At 33.7% G+C, this 18871-nt stretch overlaps 1 protein-coding gene across 1 annotated transcript in view; it reads right to left on the bottom strand.

Annotated features, from left to right (window-relative positions):
* Positions 1-16270: 16270 nt before the first annotated feature.
* Positions 16271-18871, bottom strand: part of MEMO1 (mediator of cell motility 1) — a 133978-nt gene continuing 131377 nt past the window's right edge. Inside the window, 2 exon segments of the mRNA XM_036873019.1 lie at positions 16271-16941; positions 18295-18399. Of these exon segments, the coding sequence (XP_036728914.1) occupies positions 16810-16941; positions 18295-18399 (237 nt within the window). The 3' untranslated portion in view covers positions 16271-16809.

Genomic DNA, 18871 nt, shown 5'->3' with positions numbered 1-18871 from the left:
AAGGCTGTCCATCAAGTTAAAATCTTGACTATCCTGCTCACAGAAGTGAATTTAAGGTAAAGCAATGATTTGAAAACTTTTGAGGTATATTCTTTCTTGCTTCCCTCCCCTCCCACACACCCACAACAGACAACACACCAAAGGGCTGTGGCATTATGCTTCATAATGAATTCTACAATCTCACCTTGAACTAAGAGAAATTTCACTTAATCTTTGAAACTTCTCCCAGGCAGAACCTTACCTAAACCATTCTTGATGAAGCTACGTCCCCTCTTCTTCACCAAACCATCCTATGACTGTGTGCTCTGTTGTGCTCCTAAAGCTGCACAAGTGTTTCCCAGGGTCTGGTCTCATTTAGGACTATTTAAAACTAGCTATTGACTGAAATAAAAACAGCTCTTCATCACCCAGAACATGTTCCTAAAGATAAAATCAATCCTGACCTCTCCACTTTACTATTCCACATTTTTCTTAAATCTTCCTCCAAATCCTATTTCCTCAAATCACATGTGCCACTTACTCTGAACTTTTTTTCTCCTTTTTTCACGTGTGGAGTCCAAAATCAAGCACAGAACTCTTACAAATGTTTCAACGATGTGTAAGGATTCTGCAAAACACCGTTAGGATGGCCATTTTTCTCCCATCGTACCTATGATGCCATATTATAAGTGGATGGCAATAAGCAAAGTTTGTATTTCCAGAAGAGTTATTTTTTGTTTCTCTTTTTGAAAACTCAATGGGAAGGCTTGCATTCCTGGGTCCCTTGAAACTGAAACAGAGAGGCAGTTCTTAGTAGACTACCACCCCCACGGCACTGCAAGGACAGCAGACTGAAACACACTCCCATCTTTCTGGGAAAGAGGCCTATTTGCTTGTCTTGGAACTTCAGCCTGAGGGGCAGCCTTCTGGTTTGGCACACACCTGGAGACTACAGAGGTGCTCTCAGGGAACAGGATGCCATCTTTGCACTCTCCATCTGCCTCACAACAGCTCTCGGGTATTTTCCAGAAAGGAGCTTATACACTCATCTGGAGGACAGATTTGTGCACCTGTTGCCTAGGGAACACCTCCAGATCGCCCAGCTCTAGCGGCCAACAGGGCTTATGCTTGCGGTCCCACTGGTCCCACTGTATAAGTTTGCATGCTTCAAAAGCTGCAGCCTAAGGGTTTGGCTCCCAATCAGCCTGAATCTAGGTGCTGACTGAGATACTCCCCTTTTGGACAATGACAGGTCTTGACACACCCTCAACTACTGGAAGTTACTAAAGATAAAACAGGCTACATGAACAATCATAAAGCCTTCAGATACAACCAACAGCTAGGGCAGGGTTGAATGATAAGGTTCATCTCCTAAACGAGGCTACCCCTTCAAGACTGGAAGAGGTGGTTTTTTATCTAATGCATAGAAACGAGCAGAGAGATGAAACTGGACTACTATCTTACACCATACACAAAAATTAACTCAAAATGCATTAAAAACTTGAATGTAAGACCTCAAACCATAAAATTCCTAGAAGAAAACATAGGTGGTAAGTTCCCTGACATCAGTCTTAGTGATGATTTTTTGGATCTGATTCCAAAATCAGAGGCAACAAGAGCAAAAATAAACAAGTGGGACTATATCAAACTAAAAAGCTTCTGCACAGCAAAGGAAATCAACAAAATGAAAAGAAAACATACTGAATGGGAGAAAATATTTGCAAACCACATATCTGATAAAGGGTTAATATCCAAAATATATAAAGAACTCATACACCTCAACAGGAAAAAAAAATCCAATTTAAAAATGGGCAGGGAATGTGAATAGACATTTTTCCAAAGAATACATACACATGGCCAACAGGTACGTGAAAAGCTGCTGAACATCACTAATCATCAGGGAGATTGCAAATCAAAACCACAATGTGATATCACCTCAAACCTGTTAGAAGGGTTATTATCAAAAAGACAATAAATAACAAGTGTTGGAAAGGACTTGGAGAAAAGGGAACCCATGTACACTATTGGTGGGAATGTAAATTGGTGCAGTCGCTATGGAAAACTGCATGGAGGTTCCTCAAAAAATTAAAAATAGAATTACCATATGATCTAGCAATTTCACTTCTGGGTATTTATCTAAAGAAAATGAAAACACTAACTCAAAAAGATATATGCACCTCCATGTTCACTGCAGCATTTACAGTAGCCAAGATAATGAAATCAATCTAAGTGTCCATCAATGGATGGATAAAGAAACTATGGTGATCACATACCGATACACAATAGAGTATTTATTATTCAGTCATTTAAAAAGTATAAAATCCTGCCATTTGCAACAACATGGATGGACCTTGAGGAGATTATTCTAAGTGAAATAAGTCAGAGAAAGACAAATACCATAAGATCTCACTTACATCTGGAATCTAAAAAAACAAAAAGCAAAAAAAACAACAAAAACAAAACCGAGCTCACTGATACAGAAAACAGATGGGTGGTTGTCAGAGGCAGGCAATGATGAGTGGGTGAAATGGGTCAAACGGTACCAACTTTCAGCTATAAAATACATAAATTATAGGGATATAATGTACAGCATGGTGACCATAGTTAATAGTACTGCATTACATATTTGAAAGTTGCTAAGAGAGTAGACCTCAAATGACCTCATCACAAGAAAAAACATTGTATAACTCTATGGTGACATGTTAACTAGACTTATTGTGGAGACCATTTTGCAATATATACTAATATACTTTATGCCAATTATGCCTCAATCAAAAAAAGAAGAAAAAATGACATTCTTTCTTAGATAAAGGGAAAAAAGAGACATAGGATAAAAAATGACAGAGAAAGCTGTATCCCTTCTGATGTCATATGATGAAAGAAACTGAAATTCAAGTGTTGTTTTAGGCTTGCAAAATTTGCCCTATTACACACAAAGGAACCCCATTCAAGAAGAAACTAAAAATCCATTTTTATTAATGATTTTTGTAAGAAAACAACATAGTTACATACATGTTTACAAACATTTGCATAAAATGATTTTTTTCCTTTCATTTTAAAAGGTGTTTTTCATTTGGCAAAAGATTAAAACATTATTTACCATTAGCAATGAAACCCAGTAACTTTATAAGTGGTTATTTCTTCCCTTCACCCTTTTCCTTATATTAAATACACTTAAAGGCTACCCAAGCTAACACTAATATTTAGAAGGACAATGAACTAAAGGAGCATGACTAATGGTAAGACTGCCTGTTAGGAGATAATGCTAAATTTATGAGTGCTAATTAAGAATATGAAATACAGCAATTGCATACTTACAGGGTCCTATTTTCCTTGATGTGTTTCATTGAAGGAAGAGGGAGAAACAGAAAAGGAGTGAGGGAAAAGGGGCAAGAAGGGGGTCGTTGCTCGTGGGGTCTTTTTTGGGGGGTGGGAGGGATGGAAAGGTCCTTGGAGGGGACCACAAAAAAGCATCTGAGACCACAAGTACAGTTAGAGAACATGCCTAACACCATTCCTGCACACAAACATGGGTCTGCTGGGTATTATCTCCTGAGTTCCACTCTCCATTAAAAACCAGGACATGGAAGCAACCTAAGTGTCCATCGACAGATGAATGGATAAAGAAGATGTGGCACACATATACAATGGAATATTACTGAGCCATAAAAAGAAATGAAGGGAGTTATCTGTAGTGAGGTGGATAGACCTAGAGACTGTCATACAGAGTGAAGTAAGTCAGAAAGAGAAAAACAAATACCATATGCTAACACATATATATGGAATCTAAAAAAAAAAAAAAAAAGGTCATGAAGAACCTAGGGGCAGGACAGTAATAAAGATGCAGACCTACTAGAGAATGGACTTGAGGACACAGGCAGGGGGAAGGGTAAGCTGGGACAAAGTGAGATAGTGGCATGGACATATATGCACTATCAAATGTAAAACCGATAACTAGTGGGAAGCAGCCACATAGCACAGGCAGAACAGCTCCGTGATTTGTGACCACCTAGAGGGGTGGGATAGGGAGGGTGGGAGACGCAAGAGAGAAGAGCTATGGGGATATATGTATATGTATAGCTGATTCACTTTGTTATAAAGCAGAAACTAACACACCACTGTAAAGCAATTATACTCCAATAAAGATGTTAAAAAAAAAATGAATTGTAGGGAAAAATGAAAAAAAAAAAGTCATGGCTAAGGATACAAGAGAATGAATAGATTACCTACTACCAGAAGCCACAGGTTGTGAGCTATCTTGAAAAAGTTTCTCCCAGGTAAAAGCAGCCTCTTCAGGACTACAAAAGTAGGCTGTTGTCGTCGTTGTTTTCAATATACAGGGGAAAAAAATACAATAAAGAGAAAAGAAGGATGGATACAGATCAGTATCTTTCTTCACATCGTCATCTTTTATCTTAGAGGTAATGTCTTTTCTTTTCTTCCAATAGCTTTATTAACATTAGCAGCTTTATTCGCATACCATACAGATCATCAATTTAAATCAAACAGTTCAATGGTTTTTAGCATATTCACAGACTTATGCAACCATCACCAAAATCAATTTTATCACCCCATAAAAGAACACCTGTGCTTTTTTTTTTTTTTGGCTGCATTGGGTCTTCATTGCTGCACGTGGGCTTTCTCTAGTTCGTCTAGTGGGGGCTATTCTTCATTGCGGTGTGCGGGCTTCTCATTGAGGTGGCTTCTTTTGTTGTGGAGCACAGGCTCTAGGTGCACAGGCTTCAGTAGTTGCGGCACGTGGGCTCAGTAGCTGTGGCTCATAGGCTCTACAGCGCAGGCTGTTGCTCCACGGCATGTGAGATCTTCCCAGACCAGGGCTCGAACCCATGTCCCCTGCATTGGCAGGCAGATTCTTAACCACTGCGCCACCAGGGAAGTGCCACCTGTGCTCTTTAGTTATCATCTCCTTCGTCTCTCTGTCTCTAAAGATTTGCCTATTCTGGATATTTAATACAAATGGAGTCACGTAATTGGTCTTTTATAATTGGCTTTTTTCACTTAGCATGATGTTTTCAAGGTTCATCCATGTTGTAGAGTGTATCAGTCTTTCATTCCTTTCCATTGCCCAATGATATTCCATTGTATGAATATACTACATTTTATCCATTCAGCAGTTGATTTCTACTTTTTGGGTTTTATATGAATAATACTGCTATGGACATTCATGTATAACTTTTTGTGCAGGCACGTTTTCATTTCTCTTGGGTATGTAGGTAGGAGTAGCACTGCTGGGTCAATCATAAGATAACCTCTCTGTTTAGATTTTTAAGGGACTGCCAGACTATCTTCCAAAGGGGCTGCACCATATTATATTCCCACCAGCAATGCACAAAGCCTCCAATTTCTCCACATCTTTGCCCACATATTATCTGTCTTTTTTATTATAGCCAGCCCAGTGTGAAATAGTATCTCATTGTGGTTTTGATTTGCATTTATTTCCCTGATGTCTAATGATGGTAAGCATCTTTGCTTATTGGCCATTTGTACAAGTTCCCTGGAGAAATGCCTATTCAGATCCTTTGCCCATTTTTAAATTGGGCTTCATTTTATTATTGAGTTGTGAGTTATTTATATATATAAAATACAAGTCCTTTTCCAGATATGGGATTGCAAAATTTTCTCCCATTCTGTGGGTTATTTTCTTGATGATGTCCTTTGATGTAAAAAAGTTTTAATTTTTGATGAAGTCGTTTGTCTTTTTTTTCCATTTGTTGCATGTGGATATCTAGTTGTCCCAGCACCATTTGTTGAAAAGACTATTCTTTCCCCATTGAATTATCTTTACACTCTTCTTGAAAATCAACTGATCATACATGAGGATTTATTTTTAGACCCTCAGTTCTATTCCATTGATCTATATGTCTATCTTCATGCCAGTACCTCCCTGTCTTGATTACTGTAACTTTGTAGTAAGTTTTGAAATCAGGAAATGTGAGTCTTCTAGTTTTGTTCTTCTTTTTCAAGATTGTTTTGGCTATTTTAGGTCCCTTGCCTTTCCATATAAGTTTTAGGATCAACTTGTCAAAATCTACAAAAAAGGGCAGCTGGGATTGGGATAGTGATTGTGTTGAATCTGTAGATTACTTTAGGGACTGAGGCAATGTCTTTTTAAACGTTAGGAGATAACAAGCATTATAGAATTAAACCAGTAATACTACTGTTGAATTACTTGTATCAATTAACTAAAAGGGGGGAGAGAAACAGATAAAACTTGGCATTTACTGTTTTAGTTCCCAAATACATGAAAGATACTCCTAGGAATAACCAATTTAGTTTGACTTAAAAAGGGTTTAAATTTTTTAAACAATATTTTGACTATTCATATTATTTTCCATTTATTATATAAACCTCATTATCTTTATTTGAAAGACTATTATTCTTCAGTGAACATGATAAAATCCCCATGCTCAGTAATCTCAGCATCTCTATTTTGCTACACAATCCATTGTTGCTTTCTTGAGGGTGTTCCTAGGCTGATCTGCAAATAAGTACAAAATTTGGTAAAGGTTTATTTTTTAAGAATATTAAGTGCTGCAAACTCTGTTATAAGAGAGAGAAGTAAAGTATAGCTCCCTATCACAGTGCTGCTCATGTTGGGCAGAAAGACTAAAATTCAGTGAAAATAACTCCACTTTCAAATATGTAGTTTTCCTAAAATTGTAGAGAAGGTACTGGCAATGTAGAATTTTTTTTTTTTTAAGAAGGGGAAAATAATAGGATAGAAACTAACAAGAAAAGCTAAAGATTCTAACCAGATAGCTTTTTGCTACCATGTGGTATTAAAATTACTATAAAACTTTGCTAAAAATAATTTTTATAATTCATTTTATATCAAGAGTAACTTCAATCATCTACGAGTTGGTTACAGAAACCTGAAGCTATTATAGACAGACATAACTTCAGTTAAAGAGGTAAAATTTCAATGGAAAAAAAAAGGAAATGTAGTTGTACCACATAAAAGCTGTTATCGCACACTGAACGAAAGGAACAAAAGTTCCTTTCAAGTAATAAACTACTAATGATTTAAAAACTGTACATTTACCTAAATTTCTATTAGCTAAAAATTTTTTTAATCTTCATTTTATAAACAAGCCTAAATGAAGGTAGAAATTTAAAACAACACTAATAATGCAAAACCTCTACATTACACTTAAAATGTAAATTACAATCAAGCAATTTTGAATCCAATATCAATTCTAATGTAAATACCTGAGTGGAAACTGATATCCTTCAGATATTCAATCACAAACCTGATGCAAAACACTAGACCTAAATTTAGACCTGTTTTAGTACTAACAATTGGTTCAACTTCCCTCATTCAATAATGTAAACATTTAGTTAAAAATTACTTCTGTTGAGACGATAAATGTGAAGATTTTTCAAACAGCAAAAAATGTAAATCAAGCACTGCAAGGTACAATATTTTCCTAATACAAAAACAATAAGAACCAGAAATTACAAAATTATCTGTGGCAATTATGGAGATCTACTTTTTAAATAGAAACTTTAAAATACTTTAACTATTAGAACATGCATCATTGTTTCATCCAAGTTAATTTTCTCTGACAACTGTACCAAGTAGAACTTTCAGGAACAGACTAAAACTATAAGATTCATCAAATTAACAAACATCCAGAAATATAACATTGTTAAATACAAGTACTTAACATTAATGTAGGCAGGGAGCACTTTTTAAACCTTAAAAAGTCCAGGTTGTACTTGAATATTTATATGTACAGACGTATTGCATAAGTGGCCTACTGGTGATGGAAAATATGTGAACTTTTGAAAAGAGACAATTTTTCAAGCTTGTTTTACATCAAGTTATCTTGAGATTGTTCACATTTAGCACAAAGAATCAGCTTCCAGTAAAGACTGTAAAAAGATATTTCACATTTTTGATCTAACATTCCTTACAGAAAATATTTAGTGTTCAGGAAATGGGACAGCCTTCTTGACACATTTTAAAAATCATCTCTGGTTCTTACTCCAAATTTTCAATCTATCATGTTGAGATATTCGAAATGCCAAAAGCCTTGACTGGATTTTATAGTAAATTAGTTAGTTGTTGGGAAGTAACATGTCTAAAAAATAACAAGATTAATGTTTTTGAAATAACAGAACTTACATTACAAATGAATAGTTACTTTAATAGACTATACGCTTTTTCCAATATGCCACTGCAGAGATTCTGAGGAGAGAGTTTCCACTTTAGACCAGTTTGATGTGTTCCAGGAGAAAGTCAGACTTACTCCTTTGTAACTATTTTCCCCCTAGACCATATTATCCAATTTAATCACCCAGCTGACCTTTGAACATTTCTAACAGACAAATGTAACCTCAAAGGTCAATAAACGCCCTGTCATATATTCAAAAGAACATGGCAGAATGTGAAGTTACCACAAGGCAACTGCACTGAGGGAAGATACTCTGCATACACTCTCTGGTATTTTTGCTTTAAAAGAATACAAATGTTTAAAGATGTTACTTTACAATAAGGATAACTGATTAAAATACATTCTTTAAATGTTTTGTTTTTCCTATGGAAAAATATCTGTGCGTGCTAATCTTAGGATGGGCCTATAAACAGAACTATAAACTTGGTTAAATTCATGCATGTTCCATCGCATAAACCAAATCAATAGAGAATACATTTCAGACACCCAAACACAATTTTTACATGGAAAAAAAAGAAGACTGATAACTAACATATGCCTAAAATGAATACAAATCTCCCACATCAATTTTTTAAAAACATATAAAAATCATTATTTCTAGTTCAAAAAAAAGGTATCAAAGAACTACAAAAGATGTACTTACAATACACTGAATTTAACGTAGCGCTTATTCAACTTTAAAACTCCATATTCTTAATCTTTAATAAATCAAAAAAAGTTTTGAGTTAACAAGGACCACAGAACAATCTTTGGGGAAATTAGCCAGGAACTAAATTTATCCTTACAATCAATGTTCGGCAAGGCTAATCCTGGTCATGGATTGTGAATAAGCAGGTCCTGATAAGAGATGAGAAGGCTGGATTCAAGTAGAAAATAATCTATAATGTTGGCTGAACCAAATTCCATGTTAATTCAATTTCTACCAAAATAGATAACCCACTGTGTCCTTACAAAGCATTTGGAAAATCAGGCCATAATTTTTTTTAGAAGGACAAAAGGATATGGTAGAAAGATTTCCACATAAGATATTTACCCTGAATTTCTACTTAAGAGTTTTACCTTGAATCTTTCCTTTGTTAGGAAATGAAGTTAAGGAAATTAATTTGAACATGGATGTGATTATGAGACTAATTAAAGAATCAGAATATTAAAATACTTGTTTTAGATCTTGTTCAAAATAATTGCCTTAAAAAAAAATCTTTCATATCTAACAAGAACACTAGTAATAACTTATCTCCCAAATCAAACATGTTTTAGTTTACCCCAGAAACAGACTCTGAGACAGGATTCAAAGACAAGAATCTCATTTGGGAGGTAATGTCAGAAAACATTGTTAAAGGAATGAGAAGTGAGACAGAGAAGAAGAGGAAGAAAATAAAGAATGCATATTTAACAGTCTCCTGTTGTGGGCAATGAGGTCCAGCCCCACTGGAAACTCTAGGAAACAACATGAAACATGCCTCAAAATATTACCAGAAGGGCAAGGAAGCTGGAATAATTATTCTCCGATTCCCATCTATCACTGGCTGAGGGATGCTCCCAGAGGATTATCTTCCTAGCACTTCCAGTCTGCCCTGCGTGCAGGTGAGAAAATCCAAGGCAGAGTCGCAGGTGCTTGCAGGACACGTTAATGCATGAACTGGAATGGTGAGAGTGTCTGCTGCAAAGTCTCACCATCAGAAATCACAAAACTTAAATTCATTTTTTGTCACAGTCTCATTACAAAGAAGCAGTGCCTTTTTAATGATGCAAGCAATAGCACAGAATTTTGAGGTCTAAAAGTAAACCTCCCAGCAAAGAGAACAGAAGTCTGCAGTTATTAGGAGTATTTTAATCCACCAAAAAAAGTCTATTTTTGCCTGAATTAATCAAAGTAGATGTTTACATGAATTATTCCCATTTTCACTAAAGTTGCGCAAACCCATTACTATTTGAATTCAATACGATATCTCAAAGAGCCAGCACCAAAAACAAAACACAGAATAATAATATGGTATAGCATTTGTAACACACAGGACTAAAAATTAGAAGAGCTGAATTCTTGCTAGCTCTTCATACTAACTTGCCATGTGAACTTATATAAGTCATGTTATTTGTATGGGCCTCGGAGTCTCAATCAGTAAAAATACAGTAACGTCTGGCCTACTTATTGTTGAGATTAAGAGAAAAGAAAAAGTTGTGAAACATATTTTTTAAATTACAATGTTAAAAGTACAATATATTAAATAATAAGGTATTTTTATTATCATCATAAAAAGTCAAAGGTGGAAAGGCCCTTAGGAGTCATACTATTCACTTCTAACACACATTAATAAAGAGATAAACTCTGCTCTAGGAAAGACCAGTGATTTGTTCCAGCAAATCAGTAGCAACTCACTGGCAAAGCTGAAAATGGATTCCAGTGCAAAGCTTCTAGCACCCCATAACATCTTTTTACTTGAGAGTTGGCTAGACATGTCATTGGACAAACAGCTAAAACACATTTTAATTAACTGTTTTAAAGACTCTGTAACACTTTTAAGTAACAGTAAACACCATAGGATATTATAAAATATGAGCTAAGAATCATGGGCCAATGGTTTCAAATTTACCAGATCACTTATATTATCATTCATTTGACATTACATACAGCCTAGGAATATTAAATTCTAGCATCTTTTAAAATTAATAAGGAAGCTGGTTTCCACAATCAAAAACTGAAAATGGAAAAAGCCAATTAAAAATTGCTTCCAGTTAAAAGGTTTGTTTTCCTGTCCTTTAGAAAACACTTCATATAAAGATTGTCTTTTGTTCTCCTTGCTTTAAAATTCAATTCATCAAAATTGAACAAATACCAATTGAAGTCTCTTATGTGCTAGATTCAAATGGGTAAATTTTAAATGGAAAAAAAAACTTCTTAGAAAAGAATTTCCATTTATAAAATTATTAAGGTAAAAATATTTTATTAAATCTAGTTCAACAGTCTAGGTATTTAATTTTAAAACTCACAAAACTCAGTCTTGTCATTTATATGATGTCATTCACATGTCATTCTAATTTTCTTAGTTTTCATCTTGCTTTAATACTTTTTACTTAAATGTATATGATATCACATTCAGTAAGTAATTCAGAGAATATTGTGGTCAGAAAAATTAAAATATTTTCCAAAGTTTACACTGGCAGACTTAAAGACCAGAACTAAGGTCTTACTCATAGCTGAATACACTTGGCCTTGAATAACTTAATAACATTCTCTTTGGTTTCCTTATTAGGCTGATAGGAAAAAAATAGGACTGCATCTAGTAAAGTTACAAACCTCACTTTATACAGTATGAAATATACATTTAAATATAGTGTACAATTTATAATGAAAAACCAATTGCATTATATGGCTTTCAAAATCAGGAGAACTGGCTTTAAATTTTTTCCATTATTTTTCTAGGGTGATGGCCAAAACCTTGCATTAGAATTAAATACAAACAAACACTGTAAATGTGATATGCCCCGGGTACAAACCACTCTGTGACCACTGGAGAACCCTTGAACAAATGACAAATCTAAAACTCTACGGTTCTTCACAGAGGGCCCAAAAAACAGAACATATCAATAAACTTAGGATAGGCAAACAAACTCCATACACAACAATGACGTTACAAAGGCAGAAGTTCCAGTTACCAGCATTACTTTTACCAAATGTATATAGCATGGTCAATGTAATACTGTGACATGCCGCTTGGTCGTATTTACAGCATAGGAAAAGAGGAAAAGGGCAGAGAAAACTTATCTGCCAGCTGCTCTTGGTTCCCCTCCCAATATTTTGACATTAAAATAACATAATATAAAAAGAGCAAGCTCCCTCAATACCCTTTTCTGCTACTGATATAGCTCTGTTTTAGATTTAGGAAAGCTAAGTCACTTTCACTAACAATTAAGTAACAATCGTCAATTTATAATCTCTGTTGAAAGTTACTGTTAAATGATCAAAATCAGTTTTTATTTAAAAATGATTTCCCTTAACAGTTTTATACAAATGAAATAAGTTCCATTTTATTTGTACTAATTCCATTAGCTTTTTTTCAGCTTGGTGATCCATAATTTCAGGTCTACACAGGTAATATACCCCAGTGGTGGTGCTGATGCTGATAGTATAGGGCTCCTACTTTGAGAACCACTGATCTAGCTTTTGTGTGAATACTTCCAATGATTTTATGAGGACAGAGCTGATTTTCATGTAGAAATTCTCATACACATAATTCTCCTTAAATGTGGAACCAGAAACTTCCATTTCTTATAATTAATTTTTCCACCTAGAACAAGACAGAACAATTCTATTCCTTCTTACACATGGCAGTCACTCAAATATCTGAAGAAAACTCCCTCTCTTTAAACTTATTTTCTCCAAAATAAGTATCACCAATTTCTTTGCATCCCACTCAAGACTTTCAACAGTCTGCCTCCCTATGAACACTATACTTCACAATGTCACTTTTGATATGTGGCACTTACAATTTAACACAATAATATAAAAGTTTTAGTCTGAATATCAGAGTGCATGTGGTTTACTACATCTCCTAATCAATAATAATTTTATAACTATATTAGATCTTTCAGCAACTGTATCACAGCACTTTCCAACTGCCAGTCTGTGGACTGATACTACTCCTTGATGAAATTTTCAGTGATACAAAGTAGATGAGAAAAGAACAGTGGAGTAATTTTTCCATCAACTTAAAGTCACTCAACTTAAATAACTCTCTTTTATTCTAAGTTTATGTCCTCCCTAAATATGGGAGGAATTTGAGGGGGTCTTAAACAAAGTGATGGTGATGGAAGATGGTAGTTATTTTTCCAACAGTCTTTCTTTACATGGCAAAATAAAGTCTCACATTTCACAATTTCTCTTATCTGTTCCACCCTCTACTATCATCTAGGTAGCCAAGTGCTTAAGAATAATTTATATAATCTGCAACCACCAATCACAACCTCCACTCATCACTCTTTTGATTAATTATGGCAGCAAAGCAAAACTCCTAATGGGCTCTAGCAAATAAAAGGGCTTCAAAGTGCTTTTTTCCCTAATAGTTTCTAGTTTCCCATACCCACTTCCCACTTACCTTTATAATCCTAAATAACATTCAAACCCAGCCAGCTAGACTACATCAAATTAAGAGAGGGCTGGAATGACAGAAACTCAAAACCATTTGTTGCAGTTTAAATTACTAGCCAGTAATTTGAACTACAAGTGAACTATACCATCTAGGACAGCAAACTACGGCCTATGGACCAAATCTAGCTCACCATCTTTTTGTGTAAATAAAGTGTGAGTGAAGCACAGCCACAATGACTCATTTACACATTGTCTACGGCTGCGTTTGTGTTACAATGGCAAAAGTGAATAGTTGTGAAGAGACTAGATGGTCTGAAAAACCTAAAATATTTATTATGTGGCCCTTCACACAAAACATTTACCAACCTCTAATCTGCGATAATGAACTATTTGCTACCAAAGAAAAATTTGAGATCTGCAATAATAACCATTAACTAACTCAGGACATCTACTATCTCCATTGGAATATCTAAACACTGGAATCTGAATAATCCTTTATCCCTACTCTGTATAAAGATTTGTTGCCCACCCAAGACAGAGAGCATTTACTTACCTGCTCACTGAGCTAATCTTTAACATACATTTCTCAAGGACTCATTACCCGAATAGTGAAGAATCCATGAATATACTGCTCTGTGCAATCTAAGGTTTAAAAAAAAGTTGCTGCAAATAATTCAAAAGTATATCAAAAAAAGAAACTGTATAGAACTACATAAAATTTCCTTTACATTTTATATTTCAAATAAAAACACTTTTAAAGGCACTTAAAGCAGGAAAGCTTAAGTTCAACAATTTAGGTAATATTAACTGCATTAAGTAATGCAAATTAATTTCCCTTTTGTATTAAAAAAAGGACTTTCGTTTTCATGTATGTAGAGTTGAAATCAAAAGATAATACTTCTAATCCAATTCAACCATGTAGTTTTTTAAACATAAATGACATTAGAATCTCTAAAGAGCAAAGTCACAAGATCAAAGTACTCTGAAACCGGAAAGTGCTTAAAAGATCACCTCTACATTTTACAGTTAAAGTTTTGATACAACATGAAATATTTATGGTGAGACAAATAGTGGCAGAGGCAGATCCAGAACCCAACACTTAACTATCAGTTTGGAACTCTTTCTACTTTATGACTAAGAAAGATAGCTCATATTCCAGGATAAAGTAAAGTGATGTTGAAGTATTTTGGAGATTTAAATGTACAGTAAACATACTCAGAGGGCTATAGCCCACTCAACCTACCAACCCTCTTGTGTTTTTTATTAATCAATTAACTATAAAATTACAGAAGGGAAAAAAATAATTCATTATAAAGCCACTCTTAATAGAATGATCAAAAGAACAACCAATTATTTGCTTACCAAATTGTCAACGATTAGAAAAAATAATAGTGGAAAAGCGGCAGTATGATGAGTACTCGTAAACTGCTAATTTGGTACAATCTTTCTGAAGGGTAACTTGGTCATATTTTAAAGAGCTTAAAAAGTTCTCACCATCTAAACCAATTATCCCATTCCCATGAATATATCCTAAAGAACTAGTCTAATATAGAATTCAAATTTCACATACAAAGATGTCCATCCCACTATTATTTATAATTGTCAAACATTAGAAACAATCTAATATCCAAAGAGAGAACTGGTTAAATTATGTTGTATTCATACAATAGAGTATTAGGCAGCCATTTTTAAAAATCACATTTTCAAAGACATGGGGAAGTACTTATGATGGTAAGTTATAAAAAGTAGGATATACAACTATATGATCAGCATAATCTCAATTTTGTTATTACGCACACACACAAACACATATACACACTCATACATATACATAGCATAGACAAAGATCGAAAGGAAATACAAAAAATATTAACAGTATATCTCTGGATAGTGAGATTGCAGGTAATTTTTTTTCTCTTCTTTATAGCTATCAGCATTTTCTAAATTTTCTGTAATAATCATGTATTATTTTTATACCCAGAAAACATTAAAAATTTACTCTGTAGTCAATTTTGAAATTTTTATAGTCTTTATAATAAATAAGGAATAAATATTTACAGTACTCAAAAGTATATCTGAATGATGGGAAATAAATCACTAATATGTAAGAATATAATTTCCACATATGGATAGGTGGGTAATTTTGAATCCAAAAGATTACAGTATTTTATCTCAGTTCTTGAATATAGAAAGTTGGTATTTAGTAAGTAAGAAATGCAAATCTTTAAATAAAATTGGTGCAAGGCATCTAAAAATTGTGCTATTCTGGTGTAACACTGAAGATATAAATGCTCTCCAATGTAACAATACCCACTGTTATATTAAAATAGGTATAATCTAGTACATACATGATGGCCAATATTAACTAATTGAATTAACTTTTTTTTTTTTTTTGCCAAAGTGACTACGATTGGTCTATGCTAAAGGAAGAAATACAACACCATACCATTATTTTAGTTGGAAGAGCCGCACCAAAAATCGTGACAAAAAAAAATTGTAGAACTGTAAGAAAATCCAGTGGTTTTTTGTTATTGTTAATGACTTCTTGCTAAAAATTCAAGTAAGAGAGTCAAATTGCTTGAAGCACTAAAAAAGCATAGCAGCAGTGTATGGTCTGCAATGATTTGAAAAACACTAAGAACATTCTTCAATATTTCCTCATTTGCAGACTACTGCCTATCAAGCACTATCTCTGAATTACAGGACTACACCTATGTTCTTCACCAATCTTGAATTTATATTGTGTTATAATACAGTAATGACACAAAGTGATGTCACACATAAAAAGGCAAACTGTATGTAATTTTAAAAGCTAACTTTAAAATATGATTCTAATATCTGTGATAAAAAAATCACATAAATATGTAAAATATAAAAATACATCCTAACATATTTTTACATAAGAGCTAAAGTTTACCACTTTTAACATAAAAATTCTGAAATGGAATTAATAAAAAACAATTTTCATATGTACCACAGAGCAATAAGTTTAAATCAGACTATTTTGAGTTGTGTAGCCCTTTATTAGCAACTAAAATAGAAGGTATCTGTTGTACAACACGGGTAGTAATTGACTATAACTGGAGATTTTTATATTCTAATACAGATCATTTATAAATGCAATTTCTTTATTAAAAAGCTTCCACCCTTTTTGTTTGTTTGTGTACAATTTGCAAAACTATTCTGAAAGCGGAGTATATGTGCACAAGTCTGCAAAGAGTGCAAATTTAGGATATGGTAAATGCTTTACAAGTTACTTTCAAAAAACTGACTGCCACAACTGTGCCTTTACATTGCCTTTTTTTTTTTTTTGATCAAAATATTTTGATGCCAGCCTTCCTTCCACTGCTCTAAACTATAAAGCATTTTTTTAATGAGTTGAAATTAAGGAAGGACTACACCTACTAGAAAAGAAGAGAAGAAAGTTCTATTAGTTTGAGGTTTCAGAATCCCCCCAAACCAGGACCGGTATCTTGGTAAGGGTTAGGCTGGGACCCTGGACAGAGTATGAGTATGTGCAGGTGGCATCCCTGAGGATTCAGAGCTTCAGTGAACCGTGAGTGCTCCAGCTGCATAACTCACTGAACTGTCTTGCCAGTTTCGACACTGGCTTGACTGGGCATAATTCAAAAAGGAAAAGCTCATATTCATTCCATTCTTCTGCAGCTCTGTGATAGCCTAGAAAAAGAAAAATTTGGTTATGACAGACATCACACAAAAAAGTGAGCACTCTTTGAATATGCTGGTAGCTTAACTTTGAAGCCTAGATCTCTCTCTCACTCTTAGTTTCTTGAATTTCTCGTCGCCCCATATTAAATAGGAAAAAGAAAGAACTCCTTATTTCATTCTCTCAAAGAACTTCTCCTAATCTAGCTTCTTGATAAATATCAGTCATCTTCCACTCTATCTCTCCCTGTATTTAATAAGGCACTTTAAAAAATAAATAAATAAAATTTTTAAAAAATCATAGTATCTTTCTTTCTGTTCTCTAAACCAAACCTTGGCCACTTTCGTCTTGAAATGTTGGAGTCTTTTCTTTGTCTGAAATTTTAAATGTATATAAATTAAGTTCCAAATCTAAGAGGTATACCAGGGTTTTTACTTTAATTGTGAATTGGCTCATCATTTATTTTACTAAAGTTTTATTTGACCCAATTCAAACTTTAGTAAATTAGTATAGCTTATTCTAGTTCAAATTTCAGAAATCAATTTAAGCCCTTAACAGGCTTTTCTCCCAGTCAATCAACACTGCTTAAGAGAAGATCTTTCCTAAAAATCCACAATGTACTATTTTTCAAATCACAGTAAAGTAATACTAGACCTTTAGGTTCCTACCCTAGACTATTCTAGACTACATTACCAACTCCAGTATTTCTCTGCCTCTCCAAACAATGAGCCCATTATTACTTCCTCTAACCATTCCTGAGTGTACACTGTCTTCTTTTTGAGTCTCTCATTTTCTTTCAATTTCAGTTTTATTAGGAAAAAAATTAATGCTATTATCTCTTGAGAAAATCCAGCTAACCAAAACTTCTGCCTCTTTACCAGTCTTTAAATGAAATATTGTTTTTGTTATAAGGAGAAAAACATATACATGTCATCTACCTTGCTTTATTAAATTATGAATATCTAAAACTCAAGAGCAGAATCTTCCATTTATTTTTTATAAAGTCAAGAACACTAAATAAAACCAAAAAATTAGTAAGACCATATTTCTTGAGACGTTACTTTGGTTTATATTTGTAAAGAGCATATTGGAATTGGCTCAGAGTCAAGAGAAAAAAATGGGTTTCTCTTCTAAATAACTTTCTGTATTTAAAAGAAAGTATTGACCTGTCAAACAGTGATATATAATTTTATTTAAGTCACCAAAACAATGGAAATTTAAATTATCTTAAAGGAACTAGAAAGAAAATTGACTATGTATCTAAAACCAAAGCTAATAAGGTGTCACAGATGATAACAATTAAGACATTTTGAAACATAATAGGATCAAATGTTAAAAAATCAAGGCTTCCTAAGGATACTCACATTTAATAACACCCCAATGGGATGTCTTCCACATATAGTATTATGGTATTTCTTCAAGTAATTGCTAAAAGATACAGGGTCTAATTGTTCTATAATACTCATACCCTAAAAAAAAAGAAGAAGAAGAGAAAAAAAAGAATAAAAGAAAAAGAAAATAAGACAATTTATTATTTCCTAATTACATTTTAAAACTGTTACTTAGAGCTAACAATCAATTTTTCAATTAAGGAGAAGTAAAGAAAATACATTAAACATTAAACTCTGTGAAATATCAAATTCATTCATCCAAGGTAATCTCATTATAGTCAACTCTCAATAATATACATACTTTATTAAGTATGTATATTAAACATACGGAAACATTTAATCCCCAGGTTTCTCTGACCTCCTGGTATGTTTCTACACCACATTGCCCAGTTGTCACTCAGCTCACAAATCCTCAAACATTTCACGATTTTATGTTTTTCATATATAATATTTACACAAGTAAACCTGTCGTGAAAATTTTCATACAAAATATAAAATTAAATTTGATATATGGCTGTTTTTCCAATGTCCATTATATTTCTCATACCAC

This window comes from Balaenoptera musculus, chromosome 13 (genome assembly GCF_009873245.2).
Source record: "Balaenoptera musculus isolate JJ_BM4_2016_0621 chromosome 13, mBalMus1.pri.v3, whole genome shotgun sequence".
Taxonomy (NCBI): Eukaryota; Metazoa; Chordata; class Mammalia; order Artiodactyla; family Balaenopteridae; genus Balaenoptera; species Balaenoptera musculus.
The sequence above is the reverse complement of the archived record's forward strand: the minus strand, read 5'-3'. Positions and strand labels throughout refer to the sequence as shown.